General features: G+C 42.3%; 1 protein-coding gene across 2 annotated transcripts in view; it reads left to right on the forward strand.

Moving 5' to 3' along the window:
* The window catches only part of csmd3b (CUB and Sushi multiple domains 3b), a gene marked incomplete at its 3' end in the record, with an annotated part of 316,085 nt that overhangs the window by 133,573 nt on the left and 154,911 nt on the right, over nucleotides 1–27,601 (forward strand). For both annotated transcript variants that reach the window (XM_079288066.1, XM_079288067.1), the window contains exon 5: nucleotides 14,807–15,014. In XM_079288066.1, the coding sequence (XP_079144192.1) occupies nucleotides 14,807–15,014 (208 nt within the window). The remainder of the gene's footprint in view (nucleotides 1–14,806; nucleotides 15,015–27,601) is intronic.

A 27,601-nucleotide genomic window follows, 5' to 3' on the forward strand; every position in this document is an offset into this window, starting at 1 on the left:
TACAAAAGAAAAAACATCCATTTGGGGTTTTTTTCTGCTGTTTTCTTTGTGTGTCCCCTTTAATATCATAAATACTGTTTATAGATGTCAACATGTCATATGTGTCATTTTGAACAGCACTCTAACAAACGAAAGATATCGAGACCTTACATTTGAATGTTTGCTAAAATTGTACACACCTTTTAATATGCACTAGTTTGTGTGTGTGTGTGTGTGTGCGTGTTACAGGCAGACTGTATCATTATGTGTTATAGATCCAGTACAGAAAATGTTACCATGGTAACAGAACCACCTCCACTACCTAGCAACATGTAGACTGGATCTGTTGACTCGACTCCCTCGTCCTTTCTCGCTCTCCCTCCCTCTCTCTCTCTCACTCTCTCTCTCTCTCACCCTCCCTTTGTTTGCTCTCTTTTCCCCCTGTCTCTCTATACTTTGACAGGTTAATGCTCAGCTAGCGTGTCGGGCTTATACACACACACACACACACACGCAAACACACACTGACATGCACACGTGCAGCCTGAGGTGAAGTGCAACAGGGGATTTCAAGGGGGACAGCAGGGTAGACAGTTTAATCTGAGCGAGAGGGAAGGAATGGTGAGAAAGCAAGAGGGAAAGGGAGATATCGAGATATAGAGCGTGTGGGAGAGAGACAGAAGGGGCTAAAGGTTATGGTCAGGCAATGCCTTTGCGAAACAGAGGAAACACAGAAAAGGGAAACCTTTATTCTCTCACTCCAGAGAGAGGGAGTGAGTGAGTGGTGAGATACAGGGCAAGAGTTTTGCTTTTGTAGACATTTTATTTAGAGTACATCACAAAAGAATAGCACAACAGAGCTCAGAGCAGAGTTAATTCATCCCACTTCCAGTTGTAATGCTGTCATTTGAATCGCCTGGGCCCCAGAATAGATACCAGGGCGGTATCTGTATTACGAAAGAAAATGGACACTAAGCACTCTGCTGTTAGTTGGTGCTTTGAGTCAAAGTAAGCTTAAAGGAGAGATAACAGTTCCAGGTTTAAAATGATGTCTCTGCTGCTTGGATAGAGATTACGTCCCCACAGATAAACCTGCGTATGTTGGCTATGTTTTTTTTTTTTAGGCCATCTGCTCAGGGGCCCCCTGGTGGTAAAGGGCACTTTTTGCACCAACCTGCAGTATGACAGTCGATGATGGATCTGGCCATGCCAAAGATACACGTCAGTGTGTGACAGTTTGTGTGCGCAGCTTGTGTGCGCAAGTTGTGTGTAATCTCAGAACCGGTGGAGTGTGATGGTAAATACCCTCGACAGCATAGTTTCTCTCTGACTGTGTGTGTGTGTGTGTGTGTGTACGTGTGTGTGCATCAGCGTGCATGTGCGAGCATGCAGGCGTGTTCATCTGTATTTGTCTGTGCAGATGTGGGTGTATATAGGCTTATCCCAAGTTCCCTTGGGACAGTGCTGATTGACAGCTCTATCCCTGGTTGTCATGGTGATGATGATGGATGTGTTTTGGGTTACCACGGAGACCGCTGTTTAGGCGTTCTATCTGCATGCATAATATAGTTTTCGCATAAAGAGATTCTGTCGCTGACAGAGAGAAAGAGAAAAGAAGACACTGGAAGGACAAGAAGCAACTTTACTGGCCGACTTTGCCGCATGTGGTTGGCGTTGCATACACACTGTAGACATTATGCACTCCCTGGGGATCGCACATTAAAGTGTGATACATCACAACAGTGGTTGGCCAAGATGAAGCCTCCATGCTGATAGAGATATGACAGGCGGGCAGACAGCCAGAGAGACAGGCAAGCAAGTGTTCAAAACAGTGCACGTCCTCTGATAAAGATGAAAGAGTCGGTACTGTGGAATTATGGAATTGTAACTATCCTCCACCTGTTGTGCTGAATTTTTCATACTTTTATCTGCAGAGCTATCCAGAAGTTCTACTTTTTCTTTTCTTTTTTACAATGAAAGCACAGGAAAAGATCCGACCCCCCCCCCCATTGGGATCAGAGACATGAGTTGTGTTGGAATGTATTTTCCCCCCAAAACAAAAAAGTTACAAGCAGTTGCCAGGGCTACACTGCTTATGACTTACTAACAAACAGAACTTTCTTTCTATTTTGAATTATTTAAAGTGCCGGTGAAAGCGAATGTGGTTTTGGTTCCACGTTTGCCACAGTTTTGATTATTTTCAAGGTGCAACGCCGACTTGTACAGTAACACACGTAGAGTATCTACAACTTGCAAAGGTTGTGACTTTTAAATTAGTTGTTTAATTATGTTTGCTGCATAAGTTCATAATCCCCCAGCACTGCTGAGGTGGTCTGTACTAACCTTGACGTGTTGCATTGTCTTAAACAGTGGGGACAACATGCTTGAAGTGGAAGTGTGCTCGAAAATCGATGAAATGCCACTCTACACCTTACTGACATGAATTTAGTCATTCACAATAATTTCCCTGCGCCAAAAACACAAATGGATAATGTATATCACAACGAACACACATGCAGTACATATACACACACACACTCCATGGGGAGAAGCCATACACATTTAGTGTGGCCTCAGGGCAACTGTCTCCTTCACCTAGACATGTCTACATTTTACATGTGATGTAAAAACAAACACACATGCACACACACACACATGTAGATATAGTATAGTTTGCAAAATAGACGTAGATGTATGTGTGGACATACCCTGCTCTCGTTTATTGCACATTCATACTTCTGCACAGGGTTTGACACTCATATATATCCCCACAGACGCACAAACACACGACACACACGCATTCTCTGTTGTGTGCTGGTGTGTGTATATCAGTAGTCAACGTGCATGGCTGGCTCATTCACAATGTAGCAGACAATCAGGCTGTTCACCTGTGCATGACTCTGAGAAACACGCCCTTTGTCACACACACACACACACACACATTATTTGATGTACAAATACCACTATCTGTGTTTATAAAAGAAAGACACTATCACACATAATCACAAATACACTCACGGGTCACAGAAATGCCACCGTTTAGTGCACACAGATATGCCCAGATGCACATGATAGTCCATGTTAATGAAAAGCACATTGTATCAAAGCAAAACTCACTCGCACACAGAAACAATATTCTTGTGTTTTTGCACACAATCGTGGCGAAATAAAGACAATGAGGAAACATTTCCATGAGAATGAATCATTGTGTTCAGTGCTCAGGCTTCAAGACAGCTTGTATCAGGCCAGCCGTCCTTTTTTATCTCTGAACATGTGAGCGTGGATTTGTTTTGGTGGAAAGTGGGACGATCAGAAGCAGAAATCCTGTCTCTGTGTTTTTAGGCTGAATGGCGACACACAATATCTATCTTATTTTCTCTGAAGTGGGCTTAATGTTCAGTTGCAAGTCAAAGCCACACGTGAGGTGTCACAAGCACTTTTATTAAAAAAAGATATAATTTCATATGATTTGCTATGTTTGAGACAAATAATTGAGGTCTATGTGAATGCAATCAATTCAACAGTATAATCTTGCTATTTACAGAAATGTGGTGTTCTGTATTACTCAACACAAGTGTTGTTGTGGATTCAGACACACGGCGGTTTCTTTTCCCCCTGAGATACAGAATGTTCAACAGACAGTGACCACATTCAAATCATGTACAAGACATACAGTGCAATATAGCTCTACACCGTTCAGGAAACGGTAAACGATTACGCACCGTGTAGGATGTTGTGATTATTAACCATATAATATCAAAAGGGTTGGCGCAATGTCCAGTTTTTTGGGTTTTTCCAACTTAAATCTCTCCAGGCGATGCATGTTTCAAACACAGAAAAACATGTTGTGAATAACATATTAGAAGCGTGTTGCATTGCATTTCTCCCAGAGGAGCACTTAAGTCTCATGAATAATTCAAAAAGCTCACGAACTCACAGACAAACACACGCTACCACCAACAGACATGCACAGATACACATGCTCACACACACACACACACACACACACACACACATCTTCATACAAGGCAGTTCATGTGTTGATCTCTGAGTATTTAAAACGGCCTGAAATGGACCCTTCCCAGAAGAGGGCGGAGTGATTGGCGGAGTGAACATAACAGGATGTTAAGCAGAGCGATGGAGACGTGGGGACGATTGCTTTACTTCTGTTTGATCTGTTGGTGGTGCTGTGGCTGTGCATGCAACATTCATGTGGACACAACCACATTGAATCAGAACTGAATTTATGGTCAGCAACTGAGAAGACGAGGAGTGGGAGGAAAAGCTAAACCTTGAAACAAAATGATGGAAAAAGGGGAAAACAAGATGCTACGGGCAGCAGTAGAAAGTAAGTTTCCAGCACTCTGTTCTCTCGCCTTCGATTAAACATTCAAGAGAGACTGAAGGAGATCAAACCACAAGCAGCTCAAACATACTCAGACACTGTTTGCCAGATACACTGGGTTTTCCATCATGCGTTTTCCCTTTTTTGTAACGTTATTGTTGCACTTCGTACAACATTTCTTTTGTATTTAATTGTCTTGATTGACGATAATACATTTGCTAAATTTGAACATGATTCTCAAACTGAAGAACGAACCCAAAACAAGCTTCTTAGCACAGAAGCAATGGTGAAATGTCCGCAGTTTGGAGAGGTTCTTTAGCTCTTCTCTAGCCTTGAAATACATTTTCTTCATTTGTCTATCCTTATGAGCTCCCCCCCCGCTTATCCCTCACACACAGAGATCATAACACTCACATCTCTCTATTTCGCTGTGTGATATTATCTCAAATCCTCATCTTTATTGTTCTATCCGTCACTCTTTCTCTGTCCTTCCCTGCCTCCGTCTGCATCACAGATATATCTCCACCTCTCTACCTCCGTCTTTGTCGTTGCTCTCTGTATTCATATTTCTCGATCTCTCTCTTTATCTCACCGTTGTCCTCGCTAATCCTCTCAATCGCTGCCTTGATCCATCTCCATCCAACATTCATCCGTCTTCCTTTTCCATCTTTTTCTCCCATCTCCCCGCACTTCTGTTGTGTCTTCGAATTTGTTTTCTTTCCTTCCAGCCAGTCATTAAATCATATATGTCATCATCTCGGTTTGGTCTGTCATCTGTCTTTCCCTCAGCTAACATCTCTCTCTCTCTCCCCCCCCCCTCCCTCTCCCAGTCTCTTTATCTGACGCCCTCTGTGTCCCACGTCTTTATCGGTAGTCATCAGAATTCTGTGACAGCTGGGTGATCGATGCCACTTCTCAAACGGTAACTTAATGCCTTCGTATGGATGGGTCTGTCCTGAACAAGCTCTACAGCTGCTGTTGAGGTGTTGAAAGATGGGGATGGATGGGACCATTATTCCTATCATACACGTGGCCATTCATTAGGGTCCCTCTTTATTTGTACCTCTTATTTTCAAAGTCACTCCATCAGCTTGTATGCAATTTATTCATGAAGCTCTTCGAAAATATGTACATAATAAATGCAACGAAACATAAACACAGATACAAGCAGAGGCAGAGTAGTCGCAGGAGCAGCACCGATATCTTTTAGTTTTGCCGTCGCTCTTATTCTGTTACTTTCTATTTTCACCAATGAAACACAAATTGAATGAGAGCCTCAAAGTCATCATAGAAGCTGCACTTTCCCCATCCTCTCCCGGCTTCTTGTCTTTCCTTTCTATCTCAGTTTCTCTTTATCTCTTCTGATCAGCTTCTGTCCCATCTCCTCCTCTTTCTCCACTTTGTGTTTTATTTAAGTTCTCCTTCTTGCATGAATGGTTTTAGAACACTTTGAACACAAGTGGACATCTATGACACAACATTTTCCGGAAGTTAACTATCCATTTCCTCCTTACGCTGACGTGATGATGAATATAAATAGTCTGTAAATGATTATGGTTATTGCTGTATTAAGTTTGATGACATTTTAAAGAATATACATCAAGGGAAGTGACATTTAGCATTATTATTTGAGTTATTGAACGCAAGACCAGATGTAACTATCGACACCTTTGTGCTGTTGAACTCTTGCAACGCAAGTTCTTACTTCCTGTATTGATTTGCATTTGCATGTCCCAAGTATTGATTATGGAAAGCGAAACAATAAAGGTCATCCATATACATTGAGAAGGGGTGTTGACGCCCGGATTTTTCTTGCAAAAAACACAGTTACGTCTACACTCAGTGTTTCTCACCATAGCTTTGTAACAAACACGGTGACCACATTTCCTGCCCCGTCATTTTGGAACACTTTGAAACTTGTTTGCATTTAGAAATCTTCTTCCCTGCTTTTTGTTGGCGCATTGCTACATTCCCTGGCACATTACGGCCACCATACAGCGACGTCATACAGCATGCATGCAATGAAGTATCAATTTACTGGCCCAAACTTCACCTTATGCGATATGCAGGAACATTAATTCTTGTATTGTGTTATACTGACAGGTGTTTCTGATATTTTGTCTGTCCCATTCATATCAGTGGAGGATAGGCTAAATAAGTTCAACACCTCTCTAGTTCTAGCTAGGTGTACCTACGTTTGTGTTTGCTGACCTGTGTTAAACATGCCCTTGCTGGCCACACAGGAGAGGGAAGGATTGAAAGGGAAAGAAGGGCGGCAGAGATGAGAGCGGAATGTATTTCGCCAGAGCTGCGATGCGTTAAACTCTCAGCATGCAGCTATTTGTTTAAGATGTCAGGGATGACATTTAACATTCACCGACACCCAGGGTCTCTCGCTCTCTCTCACAAACTCATGAATGAAAGCACATTCAAATATATACACACACACACACACACACACACACAAAATCAGGCACGGACACAGGTGAACAGACACACGCACGCTCTCAGAGAACAAAAGAGAGGGAGACAGGGAGGGTGAACGAATGAGAGGTAATACTTATAAATCACAACTTTAGGAGTTTGTCGTTGATCATTTATAAATTCGGTTTAATGACCAACTTAGACAACAGGTGGAGTCATCCATCTCAATGCTGCTGCGGAGGCAGAGTATTTTCTAACATTCACCATCCACCCCCTTTTTGTTGACTCTCAACTTGCTATATTTATGTCATTTTTTTGTCGCCTTTCAGTTTGTTTTGTCATTTAGTTTTAGCATGTCTTACCTCCTTCCGCACCCTTCTTCTAACTGCCTCTTTTAAAGTAATTTTTACTTCCTGTCTGTTGGGACATGAGGGTGGTTCAGTCTCTCCTTAAAATGATTACCATGGTTGTTGCAGTGAAAGATAAATCCACAACAGCAAACGTCTTGTATCGGATTTTGTTAGGGAAGTCAGTCGTGGGCTCTAAATTGAACGATAAAAATCACAATGTAATGAGCGTCAAATGATGTCTCACTATATCTGGCAGGGTCATAAGGCGACTGTAAGAAAACATCATGATAGCTATCTATCTATCAATCAATATCTTCTCTCTTCATGACTCCTGGTGATTGAGCATGAAATCACTCCTTTGCCCTAATGGGTCTAAATGTTGGGCTCTTAGTTGACTGGCAGACAGCATCTGTTCTTTGATTTGTGGACAGATGGTGGAATGAGCTGAAGGTCAGCATGGTTACTAGTTGTGTGTGTGTGTCTGTGTGTGTCTGTGCCCCCTGAACTCAATGACTGTCTGAAATGTAATGCTGGCAAGCAGAGGAGAGCAACCAATATGTTTCTAACAAGGTTTAAAAGAGTTATAGAAAAATACGACAGCAATATGCGAGGGACAGAGAGAATAATGGGAACACATGAAAAGCACTGAATTTGAAGTCGCTGAATCACAGTTACGAGGGCGGCTACACAGATGAGTCACACTCAGTTGGATGTGGGTATTTGTCTGCTTTCAATGTGGTCTGACAGTCATCGCTTTTATACATTTCCGGAGAACAATGTGTCAGCATTGCTCCCAAAGACACAAGGCAGTTGATACCTGTAAACTTGGGGGGGGGGGGGGGGGCGTCCGCAACACCATCAGACTGCGGTCACAAAGTTGAAGCGCACAGGCAGCGACATAGACGATCTAAAGCGAAGAGATGTAAGCCGGACAAACTAGCTGTAAAAGCAACCGTTGAATTGAATCTCAGTGACCGTCTCAAAGAATGGTCCGTCCTGACCTTCATTAAGCTAGCGTGAGAAGATTGAAGGAGTAAAATGGCACATTTTAGGTGTAAAGCCTGTACTTGTGAAAAAAAACGTTATGTCATATGTAATTCATTCTGCACCCAGATGGGTTCACATTTGTCCAAAGTAAGGATTCCTTTATCCTCTCATGTCTGCTGCATGGTCGAATAGCAGCCAAGGAATATGAGTCAATTTTACAAGACCAGATGGTGCAAACACTGTTCTCTTGATGCATTATATTCCATTCGCACTTAATCAACGCAAAAACGAATTTCCTGAAAAACTAGATGAGGTCGGACATCTTCCCTGGGAGTTCTTATGCTCGGTTTCTGTTTCATTTGCGCTTCAGTTAGTTCTGCAGGCTACCTTTGAAGTACAGTCCTATATCCTGTTACACAGTGTAGGATTGAAGCATCATCGAAGGTAAACAGTGGCCCTACTTATTCTAAAAGAATGAGAAATACAAACATTACAAGCAGTCTAATTAAAACTGATTGCAACAGACCATTATACCGTAAGAGCCAGAACACGCGGTGTATAATGTACACACTCAATGAATATAATACACTCAATAGCTCTCCTCCCAAACGAAGGATCAGGGGTTGAACAGAACACGATGCATTCCTCCAATGGCGACCCGGGAAAAAAACACAGCAGTTGTTTCAAGCTAATACCCCAAAACGAGACATTTACTTCGAGGCGTCGAAGCCCTCTAGTGGCATTAGAAATGATGACTTGTCCATTGAGAGCGTGGGAAGAAATAATGTGACACTGTTACAGAGACACAGTCTGCAGAAAGAGGAGGTCAGCGTGGTTGATTGGGTCAACAGAACCTTAGATCTTGACACCATTGACTTCCTGGAAGGTATTGACAAATGATGATGTCCTGCCGATGGAGACGTCTGATCAGAAAACGCTCATATGGGTTTAAAAATAATTATTTTGGTTGGATTTGGAAGAAGGTGTGCTCCACAGGGAGGACAAACGTTACAGGCTCACATATGTACATCATGAAATGTAATTTCTCTGCAATAGGATCCATAACATGTGACTATATGAGTCACAATCCCATCTCTTACCACGCATTTTCCTTTGAATTGCTGTTCAGCTCATTGTTGCTGGACTGCATCTTCAAGCTAAATTGGATTCTGCACTAGTTTTGTGGCTCTGATGGGTCTATATCTATAGGATCCTCTTCGAATGCTTCCAGAACTCTTACTTAATGCATTTTGGCACGACTGGATGGTGAAAGTGACATTGAGACCACAAGTGAAATTGCATCCCCTGTGCATTCAGGCTGCATGGCACACAGTGCAGCTGCAGAGGAAGCTAGATGAATGCCATCTAGCCAAGGGGAAATTTATTAGTAAATAAATGCTGGATTATATGTGAGCACATGTTTCCATGCATTCCTGCCATTTATTTGGTCATTCGTGGCAGTTAAACTGAAGTATTAAAGGTACGGAGGGAGTGATGACGGGGAAAGAGGAGTAGCTATATATATTCAGCTTCACAGCATCTATGGGGACAAGAGGTTGATGGATGGGTGCGTGGATGTAGATAAGAGAGCAGGAGGGATGGATGGATACAGCCTGAAGAGAGAGGAGAGGAGAGGATGATGTAGATGACCCATAATCCTTCGAGGCTGACAGCACACTGGGTCCTCTGTGATAGAAGTGTGTGTGTGTGTGTGTATGTATGTGTGTGTGTGTGTGTGTGTGTGTGTGTGCGTGTGTGCGGATCTGACAGTGATAGAGATCTGCCTGATGCAGGAAAGGAATGGAGTTATGGGACAGAAGGAAAGGAAGAGGAGGAAGAGGAGGCGAGAGGAGAAGAGAGAAAGAGATGAGGCCAGTAAAGCCATTACACATAAAATCAATCAGTAGAAAGAGAGAGAGGGCGAGAGAGAGTGAGTGAAAAGCAGAGACAGTAAGATCTTAAAGAAAGACACAGCGAGACGGAGAAGGATAAAGAAGGGATCCTCAGATGACGGCGATATTGATGACAGCACAGTGGGGAAGAGGGGATGAACAGATGCGAGACAGGGGAGGCAGGATCAGGAGGCTGAGGACGAGTGATCAAAGCACCCCATGCCATGAGAGAGAAGGAGCAAGGGAGGGTGGGATGGGGAGAGTTAGGACGGGGGAATGATGAGGAGGGCCGAGGATGAATGAGGAAGAGAAAAGAAAACACGGAGGGGGGAACCGAGGGAGGGAGGAGGGTAAGGAGATGAAGAGTGGAGGAAGTGGAGGAGGAGGGAGATGTGCTGTTTTACTCTCAAAAATAATCTTGATACAGAAATGAGTAGGATGTGGGGTGTAGCAAGCGTAGAACAGTAGGGAAGCAAAGAGAAGTAGTGCTACAACAACAACTAGAGAGAGAGAGAGCCTATTTGTGTTATATAGGGAATGTGTTATAACATATAACACATTCCCTTACACACACTTCCGTTCCCCCTGTGAGTCTGTTTCCCTGGTTTCCTAAATCTTTCACATGCACTATATGTTTGTCCACTTGTAATGCCTCATAGATTACCAATGATTCATATAAAGCTTTGGGAAATAAGGGCCTCTGTTTTGGAAAGTTTTGTCTTTTTTTATACAAAGGCCCAAATACAAGTCACTTCACAGTGACATGGTATTTGTCACTACGGTGTCGGCTGTTGATTTTCAGTGGGAAGTACAAGTCTCGCATCACAGGAAGTCATTTTTAATTAAAAGACCAGCATGTGGCATTTAGGGAGGTCTATTGAAGTATGTTTTATTTCAACAACCGGTTCAGCGACCGTGGCTCACCGGGTTAAGAGGTCGTCTGGGAACCGGAAGGTCAACGGTTCGATCCCCGACTGGGACGTGTCACGTGTCGAAGTGTATTTGAGCAATACACTGAACCCCCGGCTCCCCGGGTGCCAATCAATGGCAGCCCACTGCTCCCTATATACAGGGATGGGTCAAATGCAGAAGTCAAATTTTGTGTATGTGTAAAAATGTATATGACAATCAAATCCTAACTTCCTTTATTTAGTGTGTATACCTGAAAATAGGAATTGCTGTGTTTTTGTTAGTCCATCAAAATAAATGCTAATCTTAGAGATGATAAACTCATGTAAACCTCTGTGCAACGAATGGATGCGTAGACACATGTACATGTAGGTAAGAAAAAAGTTTAAAACTAAGAATAACAACAACGCTTTAAAGTAATTTGATGTACTCGTTTGGTGCTAAACCATGACACAGTATATCTAAATGTGCATAGATTTAGGTTCAACCTTGACTGAACAGGGTTATTCACCAAATATCATTTGACTCATTATCAGTCTTGCAATGATTTTATAATCACTAACATTCATCGTGTGTCTCATTTTAAAGCAAACTCTATTCATGCTTCGGATGGGGCTTCGGTGACCTCGGCGCACCCTAGACACCCCACAGATGAATTGAAATGCTTATTGAATTTAAAGATTTCTGATGAAAGCTGATCGGACATGTATGAAATGAAATTACATTCTTCGACTCCGTTTAAATGCTGTCGAGCTTCAAAATGAGTTGATCATTTATTTGCTACAACTATGCTTAAAAACAAGCTGCAGTATGTTCGAATCATTACAGAAAACAGTGTGAGACATTGTTCACTGCTGCCTGCTTCTATTGGTGCGATTGTTTCAATAGTGACATGTTCATTTGAACTGCTGCTGTAAAATAGAACAAAAGGGGGGAAGCCATGGGACCAGAAAATGATAGACACAGGTACACAGTACTATTTAACACTGTCACACAGATGTCCCATCATGATTGATGGAGCAGGAGCGAGCGGAATCCAGAATTAGCAGGCGCAACGTGGACAGTTGACTGGTTCCATGTCTGACACGCGCACATTGAACAGAAGGTGATCAGTGTTGGCTATAGGTATGTGGACTTCTCACCCTCCCCCTTGTGAGCGCTCAACACATGTCACTTTTTATTAGAGCAGCTGCTGCTGAAGCGGTCTCTGCACAGCCCTGCCGTTACTGGATGACACGCAACAGAATCAGTGAAGATCCTAATTGCATCATGTATCATTTCAAATGTTCTCACGGAGTCCTCGCATGGCTTTCAGCTTTTCAAAGGTGGCTTATTTTTTTTTTAAAGTAATGATGAAGTTGTTTGATGCTATCGGTCACTCTAAAGGATTCTGATTGCCAAAGTACATGCTACAACATCATAATGTCGAGGTCCACTGCACACAAGAGCCCTGCTCACTAGTTTAGTCATCTTTTTTTTATTTCACAAGTTCATTTCCTCTTTTTTTAATAACAGTCACACATAAATGCACCTTGAGGCCTTTCCACCTGTCAAGTGTCACCGACACATCAATAAGCTGGAGGGCTGGAAGAGAGGTGTGTGTGCGCGTGCGCGCGTGTGTGCGCGTGCCCCCCCCCACCACACACACACATACACACACACACACACGTACACACACATACACTTATGCACACACACCACTCCGACACATACACAAACTACTGCATCATTGGCTCCAGCAAATGTGATGGGGTCTCAGCAGAGCGTGGTTCAGGCTGTTGGGTCATTTACACAAATCTCCTTCACCGTCTATCGACTGAATGGTCTGTCTGTCAGCGCCTGCCTGTCTGTCGGACTGACTCAGTGGCCCATATGAATCTGTTTGAATGAATGAATTGTTAATGAATTATCTATGCTTTCTCTATTTTATGTTCAATGCATCAGCACCTGCAGTTTGGGACGATCCACGTCTTGTCGCCAGCTTGTGTCAACGCATTTTGACACAAGCATCAAGCGCCTATTGGTCCCAACTTCACGCTCTGAAAAACGGCTCAGTTTTTCTTAAAGCTCATTTCAAACCACTTATTTAGTTTCATCCTGTTTCTTGTTTCCGATCTGAAACTCTTTCCCTATTTCAATCCGGCCCGATATGATTTGATTCCTAGTTCTGTTTGTCTCTGTTTGCTCCTCCCTGTTGATGTTCCCCTGTTTTCCTCCGTGTATTTCCTGTCTCTACTCAGTGCCCTCTGTTCTGTCCGATTTCTAACACCTCTAATATGTTTCTATTCATTTCTCTTGGTTATCGTCTGTTTCTAGATGTGAGTCTCAGACCACAGTTATTCTCTTCACCCCTCCTGTGGGTGGAGTCTGGCTTGGTCCCTACCTTAAATGTCTTGTCATCTGTACATGCATCCCGCTAGGCAGCATCGCCTGGGTGAGCCTATAAAGGGATGTGCATGTATACCTGACAGCGCTTGTCCACACTCTCATAAAGGACGTGTCTGACTATCTTATCAGTGAGTGCAGTTTAAGGACAGCACACGTGGTGCTCCTCTGTCTTCTCTAAATGCCGACGATATGCCGCGTGAAGCATTGCAGAGTAATAAATCACGCGTCATCCCAAATTGCACTCACTGGTGTGTATAGGAAAATACGTCTGCTGTAAGAGTGTGTTACATGCAGTAGTGCCTCTTTTATGTATACCTATAAATTATACAGGTATAATTTATACCTCTTTTACAGTTGGACTTGCACGCTCTCAGAAAAAAAGCTTCAACATTGTATCTTTGTGACTGGGGCAATGGCTACTTGGCTGGGCTCAATTTGCTTTTGATAAACAGGCATGGCCTTCTTTTAAATCATTTATTTCTACAGAGTGGGTAATAAACATGCACCTCCAGCCCTCTCTTCAATATCTTGCCATACAACCAATGCCCCAGTGACACACAAGGTCCAATGTAGTATGTTGTTGTTTTTTTCTCCGTGAGTGTGTCTGTATAAATTATATGTGTATAATTTATGCCGTGTGCACAGCGCGATCCATGTGTCTTTATCTGTTACACAGTAATCAGTACTACTGTCAATTATGAACGATACTATCAATGAGATGTGATCAACACTTTGATCAAAAATTAGGCAAATTTATCATCACATCTTGTCTGATCTGATCATTCATGTTTTGAAACTAATTGAGGATTAATTGATTTGCAGCCAATTGGGAAACAGTTGAATCTGAAGTTCCTTGGTGGTGATTGGAGGAGACAAGAGCGGAGATCTGTAATGGGACAACTTATCTTGTTATTGGAGGAGAGGACGGCAGCTGTGAGTGGGACAGGAACTGCAGCCTAACCCCTAAAACCCCACCCCTGATTCTAACTAATATAATGTAGAACGGCATCATTCTCCAAAATCGACTGGCTTAACGGCAGAGACCTGATAGTCCACAAAATAAGGACTGTTTGGGTCTCACCATGCTAGTTTCCATATCTAATTCATATCAGAAGTGTGACCTAAGAGCTCCATATTTTCACAATATGGTTTGCTAATATGACTTGACAGTTTATGTGTCATGAGAAAGTCATCCATTTCTAACATTCAAGCCACAAAATAACATTTAGAGTTGCCAGTAAAGAGTGTACCTGTAATATACTAAAATAAAGGTAATTAAAAAACCTCACAGAGGGAGAGAGGTGGGGAGTCGGGCTGGCTGACCTGTAATCTACTCGAGGCGTTGAGAAATGATGCTGTTGAGAATTTGATCTTAATTGCTAATTTGGTAATAAACTGAATTGATATAGCTGTGAAAATTTGAATAATTTATCCAAAAAGCAAGAAATTTAATTAAAAAGAAGTCCGCCCCTCGGTCCCTCCTCCTCTCCCTAACCCAGGTTTTCTATTTGTCACTCTGATTTGATTGACAGCTGAGGACACATGTGGGGGCACTGTGAGGGGCGGCAGTGGGGTGGTGACCAGTCCCGGTTACCCCGGCAACTATAGTAACCAGGCCGACTGTACTTGGATCCTATTGGCCGAACCTGGAGACACCATCTCTGTCATCTTTACAGACTTCCAGACAGAGGAGAAGTACGACTACCTGGAAGTGGAGGGGTCCGAACCACCAACCATTTGGTGAGTCACTTTATTCATTCATTCATTCATTCATTCGTGTCTGTGTGTGTGTGTCTCACAGTCATTATGTTGCTAGGAAACGTGATGGTGTGGATGTGGCACAACTTTCCGTTCAAGGGAACATATTTATTTTAAAAAATCCGTTATTTCATGGCTCAAAGGCAGGTTAGAGTTGATATTTCCATGCAAATGAAGAACCCACAGTCTTCAGCAGGGAAACGTGGTAAACAGTATAATAGAGGTACAACAGAGCTCCACTCTACTCGGTGTGGTGGTGATTTATGTGAATGTAGTCCAAAAATCATACTTTACAAAAGAAGGAGAGGATGCGGTTGACATCTCTGACCTGGCATTTCTGCAACGATAGTTCAGTCATGTAGCGGCTGAGTTTATGGAACAATTTAAGTTAACTTGGAGCACAGTCATAAAAAGTTAGAACAAGTAATAAAAATAAGTTGGAACTCAAGTAAGAACAGGTAATAACATGGAAACATTATTACAGATATAAAGTACAGTTTTTATCTCTTGCTCTTGAAGTTGAGTAATTTTTCCATGGATAAAAATACATAAAATCGTATTTGTCAGCATGTGTGTTGATACAAGTGCAATACCACCATACTCACTCATGTGCCCGTGTGTGTATATGTGTGCATGTATATATGTGTGTGTTTATACTTATACGAAAAGAAGCTCGACTTTTCACTGATATCTCTTGTTGGTCAGTGATCGGGCTCTCCTGGTAACATTCCATTGCAAACACTTCAATTGAAAAGTTCACAGATTTTTCATCAGAAATGCCAGATTTGATCATTCATTTATAATTATTATTTGTCTTGACATGATCTATACAATCAGCATACTATTAATCCTTAAAGACAGACGTTAACGTCAAACGTTTTATGTTTGATTTGTCATGTTTGATTTATTTGATTTTACTTCATTTTTTATTTGACCTTTTAATGCTGTCTTGAATCTGGCCAACATGTCAGTACATTTGTAAATACAAAACAAACCAACATACATACAAAAAGGGATCATGTGTAAGTTGATAATTAATAATTACCAGTCGTATGTTTTGCCTAAAGACAATTTATTTTCAGGTTTTTCTGTCCTTTTTTCATAAAACAGAGGCACTAATTATATTTAAACACATTTCAATTTGTATCAACTTTTTAGAAAATTTGTGCTAAAACCTACAAGACTGATATAAATGAGTACTGAATACTTATGACCAAAATCTACTGCTCAGAGCTGAAGTGTTGGCCTTTGGACGGTAATGTGGTGGTGACTGGTAGTGTGTGATTTAGTCTGACCTCATGTAAAATATTGCTGTGTAGTTATTTACTTGCTGAATTAACTCTGGAGACTCACACACAGCCATACTGAGGGTCAGTGTGTTGACCTTTTCCCGGCAGCCAGGCTGATTCTATGCTTGTAGTTTTGAACTGAGAGGAGAGAGCAGCGAGATTCAGACAATTCAGCCTGGAGCAGAAATGATGCCAACTTGCCCTGATGTTGCGAATAAGTGAAGATGATAAACGAACCCTATTTTAACCTGAACAGAAATAGTAAATACACAAATGTATATGTGTGGGTAAGAGTGTGTTGTTCAACAGATATGTCATAAAAAAGGGACATTGCAGAGCCCTTAAGGAGCGGACAAATGTTCCCTAGTTTAAAATATTCCGTTTATTTTGAGGTTTCCCGATGACAGGGTCAGAATTTGATATAAACAGCCTGATCCCATGGATTCTCTCATCCAGTAAATGGTGCAGGCTGCTGGTGGTGTTGCAATTGTCTGGAGAATGGTTTCTTGACATGAACTAGGCTGCACTAGACTCGGTAGTACCAATTTAGCATCGTTTGAATGTACCCTAAGCATTGTTCCTATGCAGGTGCATCCCCTCATGGCCGCAGTGTTTCTTTTTTTTTCAGTTGGCTACTTCCATATCAGAAAGCATGCATCATCTTCAGGTGGCTCCAGGGAAAGGACAGTGATGTTAGTTTACAGTGACCTACAAAGTCCTTTATATCTCCACGCAGTACAGCACCTCTGGAATTAGGTTGAACGGTATAGCTGCAGCACAACTTGTGCTGCAGAATAGTGTCAGTGCTGGAAAATCAGCAGGGACTTTGTGACGTATCGCGTGAACGTGGACCGAGTTCTCTTAAAGATGTCAGTCTGTTCCAGGGGCATGAAGGTTACCGGCTGCTGGCTGGGTAGACGTAGATACTGATGGTGCAGTCTGTTTTTGCCTTCTGTACTCTGTATTTTTGAATGTGCAGCTGTATTATCTAGGGTAGTACAAGTATCAAATCAGGACTTGGTATTGGCAGATTATCAATATTTTCTGACTGATTGGGGTCGGGGGCAAAGAAACTTCATCAGGACATCCGCACGTCCACTGATACTTCCTTTCACATGTGTTTTTGTCTGTGCTTAAGTATCTTTCCCTTTTTGCATGAAAGTACATGCATTCATAATTAAGTGTGTGCTGTGCAGTGAGTGGCATCTATTCTCTGTACAGTAGTATCAGTTGATATTTGTCCTTGTTGTCCCCACGGAAACTCCCGAAGCTCGATATCGACGGAAAGTCGCTCTGTAAACAACACTGTTTCCATCCCCCGTCTCTGTAAACAACGTTCATTCATCTGTCTTATCAGGATGATGATGATGGAGGAAAGAGACACTTTGAAATTACATTGAAACTGTTGAGCGCATAGCATGCTAAATACTTTAAATTGCAACTTTACAATATTCTGTGATTCTGTGAAAGAACACCAAATAACTTGCTATTATCAGAGATGAATTTGAAACACACTGTAACCTTTATTGTTGGAGGTAGGGATCAACGGGACTTTAATTGGAGGTGATCTTTACGACAGACTCGATGTGAATGCCATTAGGACGGTTAGCTCTTAGAGAGAGGCCGCTGTTTCCATTTAAACTGGCCTTAACCTGTCGTCAGACATCTTTTCCTTAAAGTGTTTCAATTTGAAACGGTATGTGCACGTTACAGGTTTCTGTGTACAAATCAAAAGACATTAAAAACACCTGACTCTTGCTGTCTTCAGAGCTTGTTCAACAGTCATCCGAGCCAATGACAGTCATTTCTTAAGTATAGCTATTTGGTGTGGCTGATAACTTTATTGTTATTATTATTTTTTTATCTGTTGAGTTAAAAGAAAGATTACCAATTTAGGGATGCATTGGAGAATGACTTGGCTAATGAGAGAATCCCTGAGAAGTCCCAAGACTCATGAGATCATTTTTCAAACAGTCTGCAGAGAAGCATGAACATTAGATTTATTGTAGGCACAATAAATACCCAGACAGCCTGAACTCAAATGATTCTTTGGTATCGAAGTATCAATTAACCTTCCGGGTGATATTAAATATTCATGCACATTTAAACTGGCTGAAAATGAGAGAAAGACGGCCTGTAATTATTTCCCTCGTCAAAGTCCTTTAAAAACACTTGGTCTTGTTCACCTTAAATGGCTGCACTTGCTGCAGCAGGTTTTAAACAACTGACCCTTTTGTTGTGGAATCGTCTTTCTGAAAACTAGGCCACGCTGCCTGATCCCTCAGCAATTGCCTCGCAACACTCAAGTGCTAATATACCAATTTCCATTGGCAATTTGTGAAAGAAGACAATGGCTAAAATGGTCATTTCCAATGGCAATTAGCAGAGAAAGCTAATGGCCGATTGGCTAATATGTGTGGGGAAGAATTTGTTACGTGTTTATCAGCTGCTGCGGGGATGACAACAGCAGTCTCACACACACACACACACACACGGATGTAATCTACATCCGTGTTCATATACAAACCGACGCACACACACACACACACTTTCGCTCCTAACAGACAAAGATGCACACTCACAGAGACTCTCCTTCTCACACAGAGCCCTTAATCGAATCAGTATGCGGAGAGGTGTGCTCGCACCTATGATAGTAGTATATCGCTGTGAGCTAAGTGCCTGTAATCCTAGCATAACACTACACACACTAACACCCACACAAACAACACAAGTTTCATATTTTGTTGTTTCAGAATCAGCTGCCCTTGAAACCAAGTAGAGCATTCTTAAGTAGAATGAACATGGGGCCAGAATATAGCATGCTGTTTAGTGCTCTTTGGTGCACCTACAGCCCATCGCCAAATCAACAGTAATGGTGGACTAGGCTGTTCAAAGGCTGTCATTTAACAATGTCCTGCTTGTCAAGGATTTGTTTTTTTAGAGCCACTGGAAATTCATTTTGTCAGGTTTGCGCTGGATGCCATGTTGCCAAGTGCCTGGAGTCATATCACTGTAGGCGAGTTACTTTAGCAGACAGCTTGTTCCGCCCAGACGCCACAGTGTGAAATAGATACTCACGTATTGCACAATATGTACCAGATCCATTCTGCTATTCCTGCCATTATTATTATTCATGGAGGATGACTTTTTACTTTCTTTCTTCATTAACTACGGGCAGAATAAATACCCAATCTGAAATCAAAGGACGTTTGCTTTTATGAAAGGTTCAAACACTAGAATTACTTGAATACATAATGTTGAAGTATACGCATCATGAGGAAAACAAGCCGTTTTCATTTCTGAAAGAAGATTTTTGTTTACAACACAAGAACACATGCAGGCATGATGACTGATTAAAGTCTCAACTAAAAAGGAAGATCATGTGGTTACATAAGCTGTGATCAATCACTCAAACACGTACACATAACATGACAAACTTAATATAGTGTTTGAAACAAGTGTGGATTCATACAAAACACCTTCAAAAGACGACGGTCTGCATGATCCCAGTTTGGAGAAACTGGGAGTACCGGCACAGGACCAAGGCAGCGAGCCTGTCTTTTATGTGGCTAACATACATCTTGCTGCTGCATTTTCTAGCTGTGCTCAAAGCCGTAGTATTTGTTCGAGAGACGCAAAAGGAGCTTTGTGTGAAAGGCAACGAGAGTTGAAGTGTTGGTGTGTGTGTGTGTGTGTGTGTGTCGTCTATAGGTGTGAGGGTGTGTGTGTTTGCCGAGTGCTAATCAATGCTGCTGGCAGAGAGGATGCTGGGATAGCAGCACCATCCCGAATAGGAAATGGAGCGGTGACCTCGAACACAAACACACACAGCAAACAAACACACATATCAGATTATTTCAAATATGTGTCTAAAGATACGAGGCAACACAAGGTTATGAATACACACAAACGGGGAGGCAGGCTAGCTCTGTTTCCAGACCTCTGAATCAATGTCCACATCCCTATTGTGTCCAGCGATTTAAATAGATCAAGTCTGTAATGACTGTGACCCTGTTTTGAGGAACACCTCAGCAGTCAGATCCTTTGTGTGCAGCATTTAAAAGGTACTCTGTGGAGTTCTTGACCTCCTAGTAGTTCCACGGCGCCATGTTTTGATGAGTGGGTCCCCGTGTCACACTCTACTCCCCTGACTTACAGGTGTGGGTCATGGCCCCGGGGGAAGTAGCCATGTGCCAGACAAATGCTCATAGACTCAGAAGAAGAGAATGGAATGCGAGCAATGGAGGTTTCAAATTGTCACAAAAGGCGGCTTTGAAAAATGTTGTAAAAAAAACCTGAAGGAAACACACAAGCCTTTTTGATGAGGAAACAACGAATGCAAGCAACTTTCACAATGTGTTTTTAAGCTAAAACCACTAAATTGAGGCAGTGGTGGACAGCCAATCATGTATAAGTCATCCCATTCTGTTTTTTCAGAGTTTATGTATATCAAGGCTAAAACAATCACTTCAGGAACGTTAGCATTTCACAGCCATGAGACTGTGCTGGTACTTAAATCCTGAAAGGGCCAGTATTTACTGTAGCTATGGGGGGTAAGCCTTTCAAACACAGGTACCACATCGCTAGTCTCCTCCTTCACACCATCATTTACTGACACTGGCCGAGAATTTCACTGCTGCTTATGGGCAGTAATATAGTCGTAAAATATAATAACTACAGACAGCTCTGAAGGTTAAATGGTGCGTCATTACTCATTATTATAATTTTATTGAGTGAGATAAAGACACTTTTAAAAGAAAAATATGGTTATATTTCCATTGCACTGCCCTGGAATTCTGTAACCAGCTTTGTTGCAGCAGAATTCGTGTCTTCACCACGGTAACACAAGATAACACCGTAAAAAAAAGTCGTATTTTGTTTGTCATTGTTTTGTTCTTTTTTCACAAAACTGAACCGCTGCATCAATCGCATCAACCACTTATTTCAGAGTCAGTCAGGACTCCAGACACAGACATCGGCCTCTCGCAGAGACCTTGCAAACAAGTTCATGATGCCGACTATTTTCCTGCGGATCTCTGTGCAACATTAGGGCTTACAGGTTACGCTAGTGGCCTTCACACTGTTTCTCCGGGGGCATCAATTATTAAATCCAATTTCTGGTGGCCCAAAGTATAATTTAGGTCTACAAGTCTATTGTCTCGGCATGTCAAAGCAAATTTACCCCAATATTAACCCACACCTTTGAAACAAATGACTAAAACCTTTTGGGAATCCACCTTCTTTATTGAGAGAGATGACTTCGATGAGAGAAGTGGAGAAGGGGAGGCAAGATGACGGGACAGCAAGAGAGGTGTCATGGTGTTTTAGGGAGGCGGTGTCAGGTCACGCAGAAGATGACAAGCGAGGCAGAGAGACGAGAGAGGACGGGGTAGAACCGATGAGCAGACAGGGGGCAATTGGGGTGACAAGAGGAGCCGGGAGAGAAGAAGCGGAGACGAGAGGTAAGTAGGTGAGGTACGGAGGAGACGAAAGCAGAGGTGCAGAATTAGAGACAAGTGGGGTGGAGATGAGAGCTGACAGGATAAGAGAAGTGGAAAGAAGCATAAAAGGAATGGAGGGGGAGACACAGGAAGAGAAAGCCTTCAGGGGGGATTCATGGGTGAGGAAAGAACAAGACAGACACACTGAGAGGGACTGAGCCAGGCAGAGGAGGACAGACCGAGACACGTTGAGCTTTATGTGACAGCACGTGAAGCTAAATGGGATTGCGAGAACACTGCAGTTAGATTAAAGCCGTGTAAGCAACTTAATCCTCCGTTTCTGTAACTCAGGTCATATAAAGAGCGCTCACTCTTGGATTCAAATGTGTGCAGAACTGTGAAATTAAGAGCATCATGTGAAGATTGTTCAGAGATGTAAACACCATACCCCCGACTAAGCCTGTCCATCTGAGTCCTCCCGAGCTGCGCAGCTTGTGTGCAGGTTTTTTTTGTTTTTTTTCTCCTCACAGCTGGCATTAACGTCTCAAATCTGGACAAACTGCAGGGTTGTTGCATTGGAGCAGATGAGAAGGCAGCCACAGAGATATTCATTTACATTTTATGTAGGGGAAAATATGCATCCTCCTCTGCTCTGCATGTAAACAGCTTAATCAAATTACTCTTTGAATCAAAACAAGGTTTGTAATTAGATTAGCGTGTGATAATTCGATTATTGTGCTTCTGCAAACAAAGTCACATTATACACATTCACTCAGGATAAAAAAAAAAAATGAAACCAAAATAGGTTACTTTTACTCGAGGGCTTTGAGGCATCTTCAACGATTGCACTTTTTATACTGAGCACCGTGACAGAGCTAAGTCTCAATTACCGTATATGCTTTGTATTTTGTAACTTTCATTCAAACCATTGCCCTCAGCTTACAGAGTCCAAAACACATCTCTCAGGGTGGAAAAAAGTGTCGATGATGTTCTTTTGATGACTACTTCCTTCATTTCACATATTGTGGTGAGGGTCTGATATTTGCACTGAATGGACTCTGCAGAGTTTGCTTTTGTTCTTTGTCTGTCTCCAGCGCCTCAGCAGGAAAGCATATTTTTCTGAATTCACAGCTAACTTTCGATCTAAAGCAGACAGAAACTCTGCTGGCTCCATGGGCTATGAACTATTCTTTTCATATGGACGATATTGTCAGACGTTGATCACAGTGAGCACGTGTCGTCGCTACAGCAGCAGTGCTTTTTTTCCAGGTCACTGTTGCTGGGCAGTGGAATTTGATATTTGCTATTCCCACAGCAAATAACCTTTCTAGGTGGTGCCAAGCCTAACCCGAGGGACCAGGCCAGAGTTTGAGCACCACTGGAGCATGATATGTATTTGGGCCAGGCCGCAGCATGTTAACTCTGCAATCATAAATACGTCGTCATAGTCGTTCCCTGTTCTAAACCCATTGTGTGTATAATGTATGTCTTTATTTGGTTGGGTGTGTTTCTGTGTATGCACTTACAGTGTGTGTGTGTGTGCTTGGAAGTGTGTTGAATAGGCAGCCACTGGTAGTGGTGGCTGGGGTGCTGAAATTCTAATACATTGTAATGTAATAATAATAACGCCAGCTCCCTCTCCTTGTCTCCGTCCCCCGTCTCTCGCAATTTCTCTCCAATTTTCTGTCTCTGCTCTGATTGCTGTATCGTCCCGCAGGCTACACACACACACACACACACACACACACACACACACGGGAAAAAGGGTTTGAGAAGAGGCAGGGAGCCGCCCTGCATTGCCATTGCTTCTCTGGAAAGAGGCTGAGCTAAAAGAAAGACATGTGGCATGGTTAGACATAGAAAGAAAACAGGGTTCCCGTATGATAACCTATATGATTAAAACACGCATCTGATTAAAAATAACGCAATCACTCTGAATGAAATGTGATTTTGTGTCAGAGGAGTTTTTCTCGTGGGCCAATTTGGATGCAGGCCTTGTATTACATCTCCTCAGACAGATCGACAAGTCGACCGATATCAACATGTTAACGCTTCAAAATATGACATTGAGTCTGGTTTGTCAGTCTGTGGTGTGGCGAGCCAAAGCCAGATTTTCTTTCTGATTTGTAATAGATAATGATAGTATTTGGCTGGGCTTTGCACCACATCAAGAAGTCGAAGAAGTAGCTGTATTTGTAACCTGCTTGCTCTGCCATCAGCAGCATGAATTACCCAACAGATGGTATAACATGTCCTACACAGGGAACCGATATAATTGGAAAGTATATTATTTCGTTTAGGTTTAATTGTGCTTAATTTACATCACTAAGCGCACTAGTTTTTTTTACAGCATCGCATTCATGTACTTCCAAACCCAACGTGGACCATCTAACAAGTGGTTTGATCGTTTCAATAGTTTCAGAGTTTAATACCTTGCTCAGTTTATGAATTATCATTGCTATTTTTACCCAACAATATGGTTAATTTATGTTTAATTTCAGCCCTCCGCTGTCCGTGTGAGCAAGCCAGTTGAAAGACACCTTGCTGCCATATGAGGAGGCGAACAAGGAGGAGCAGAGAAATGTAGATGAGACAAAGGGAGGGGAGGGAGACACAGAGTAGGGTCCTGTTGTGACCACTGATTACTCTCTGCTCACTTGAGGTTGATGGAGAGTGACACAGCAGGCGTGTGCATGCAAGCACGAACACAAACACACACACACACATATTAAACAACACGCACAAACACATACACACAATGTGTCAAACAGACAAACACGCAGAGAGGACTTCTCTGTCTCTGTATACTGATTGATGATGCTTCCTCCGAGACTACATTCAGACCAACACTCCTGCAGTGTGTGTGTGTGTCTGTGCACTGATTTCTCTGAGTGCGTGAATGAGCATTTTCTCCCCCTGCATTTATGTATGCGTGTGTGTGTGTCAGTTCCCACCTGTCTTAATTAGAGGAGGCTATTAAGACAGATTGCCTGATTAAGTAGCATACCCCTACTGTCTTATGAGGAGCCTCACACAAAAGTTAGCGTTGGCTAGTGTAGCTCTCTAACCCCCGTGACCACCGATGTTTGTGGACAACCATTCATTACACAGCCGGCGGAGACCCTTAACCCCGTCCCTCTGGTCAGAAATCAAGTTGCCAGCGTCACATGTCCATCTGTCCTGTCTGTGCAAGATGTCACTTATCAGATGAAAGACCTCTGGTCGAACATCAACGGTGAACAATGCAGCGGCTCACGGAAGAGCCGTACTGCACAGAAAGGTTGGACCTTGATGACTGATTGCATTTTGCACCAAAGACGAAGTCAATCTCGCGATGAAGGGTAGAATACACTTGCATGCAGCAGTTTGGACTCACAGTAACAGCACGATGCTATAAGAAAAAGCCAAGTTGCTGCAAGCTGCGCTCCAGAGAACCATGCGTCTCTCGTCTCGACTGGTACGCTCAGTTGTCTAATAGAGTAAACAGATTGCTTACAATTTCCATTCATTCTAGGGTTGAACGAACAACTGTGATTTCCAAGCAATTTAAAGTTGTTAAATGTGTGAGAGGCGCTATCACAATCTGCAGATTGCACTCAGTATATTGCAACATGAGTTTGTGATTGAGCTGAGATATAACAGTCTGTCAAAATGTGATCTGATGCGCTGGGAACTGAACCCAATCGTGTCAACGCATCATGCTGCTGATTCGTCTTTATTTTTGTTTTCTGTAAAAAATGCACAATCGCATTAAATAGTGAACTGCTCCAATTTCCAAAAAGAAGCTCTGAGAAATGTACAGAGGTATGCAATCCATCATGAAATGTCTCCTGTCATGAGTTCAACATGGCAGACAATGACCTTTTTTTTAAATTGAATGCTGTTTATGTTTTATCAATAAAATACCCACACTAGAATCTGCTCTCTAGTAACACCGCTTTTGTGTTGTGTGATTACAGTCTTCTTCGATGCTAAAATGAATAATGAACAAGTTAACAAACGAACCACAGCCTCCGCGTCTCCCCCCCGCTGCTTCCCTATCTCTCTCCCTCCATGTCTCTCACCACACCTCCATCGATTCTTTGCCGCCCCATGCTTCTTTATTTCCTCCCTCTCTCTCATTCCCATACTGCCGATAGAGTAGCTGGTTTGTATTTCCACGGAGGAGGAGAGAGGCACAGAGGATAGATGGGAGGATGGTAGACAGAGATGGAGAGAGGGAGAGATGCTCTTTTGGTCTAGTGCAGGGGTCAGCAACCTTTACTGTCCAAAGAGCCATTTTACTCTATTTTCCACCAAATAAAATGTGTCTGGAGCCGCAAAAGCTGTTCGATATCACAGCTTATATACGTTTTATATATAGTTATATTATATATACATATAATAGAACAAGAATAAAGACATTATTGACATTTTATTGCTATTTTAACTTTCATGAAGAGGAGAAAAGAAATACACTGGCATGTGTAGGCCTACATTGAGGTCACAGAACTAAACACAGAACTACGCAGGCCTCGAGTCCTCCCCATAGTTGTGGGAAATAACTTAGAAATAAATATAACATATAGCTGCAGAAGTGAATCAAACACAGAACAAGTCAAGTCTATTTGGGTCCTCTCCCCATGTTTGTGGAAAACATATGAAATAAAAAGTAGCTTACTTTGAAATGAATATAACATAGAGCTGCAGCCTAATATCTTGAAATGAGTGAAGACAAAAAATAGGCAGTTTGTATTTAAGTAAGACTAAAGTCCATTTCAGTGCGATGTCATCCTTTCCTCAGACACGTACATCCATCAACCGTCGCGCCTGAACATAAAAACACAACATCAGTTCAGGATCTAAAATAAATATTTTTCTCCAAGATAATAGCCTATTAAATGATGGCGTTCTCACCTGTTTAATGTGACTTTTGTTTCTGAACATCGCTGCAGAGTTTCTCTATGTCAGGGCTGTAAGATGTGACTTTGAGCTTCAAACAGGACTGCAGGCTGTCATCTGTGAGGCGGGAGCGATATTTAGCGCATCTCCAGCTTGATCTTTTTCAGCACATGCTGTGTGTTTGGTCTGAAAGTGTCTTTCAACATTCTGTTTTTTGTTGTTTGCAAATTTCTCGCCACATATTAAGCATACAGGTAGGCCAGCGTTGTTGGCAGTGAACGCAAATAAATACGTCCACGCAGAATTAAATTCTCTATTTTCTGTTTTCTTTTTTTGGATTTATCCATTGATAACCTTACCGAGTCTGCAATCACGACGAGCCACCTGCAGGGGAAGCTTGACGGCGACGTAATAGGATGTGACGCACATTTTAGTTGACTAAATATTAAAACGCTTTTTATTTTCCGTGACACAGTATCACCTCAAACTCCAAGATATGAGGTGTTCCCTTTGAAAGATTGTCCACTGACAAAAAACATTCAAATAAATTAAATGTTTTATTTTTATTTTTATTTTTTGCACAAAGACTCAGGGAGCCGCAACAGAGGGGCTAAAGAGCCACATGCGGCTCGCCGACCCCTGATCTACTGTATTTCATCAATTATGTTCTCTTGCTCCTCCTGGCAACTCTCTTCTTGATATTCTCTTTCTCCTGCAGACACACACGCGGTCACACACTCGCTCTCCATCGCAGTATCTCATTCCTCTCATTTGATGTAGTTGTAGAACATGGAACACTGGAGGCCTTCATACGTTTTCAGTGTATTTAGTTGGTAATAGTGATGATTTCCAGAGAACAATAGATGTAACGTGACCTCCCTGCATACCCCCGGGAACAATCATTGTTGGCGGTTGATTGCTGACACACTCCTATGAGGGTTTTGAGCATTCAATATAA

Source organism: Melanostigma gelatinosum, assembly GCF_949748355.1.
Source record: "Melanostigma gelatinosum genome assembly, chromosome: 17".
Taxonomy (NCBI): domain Eukaryota; kingdom Metazoa; phylum Chordata; class Actinopteri; order Perciformes; family Zoarcidae; genus Melanostigma; species Melanostigma gelatinosum.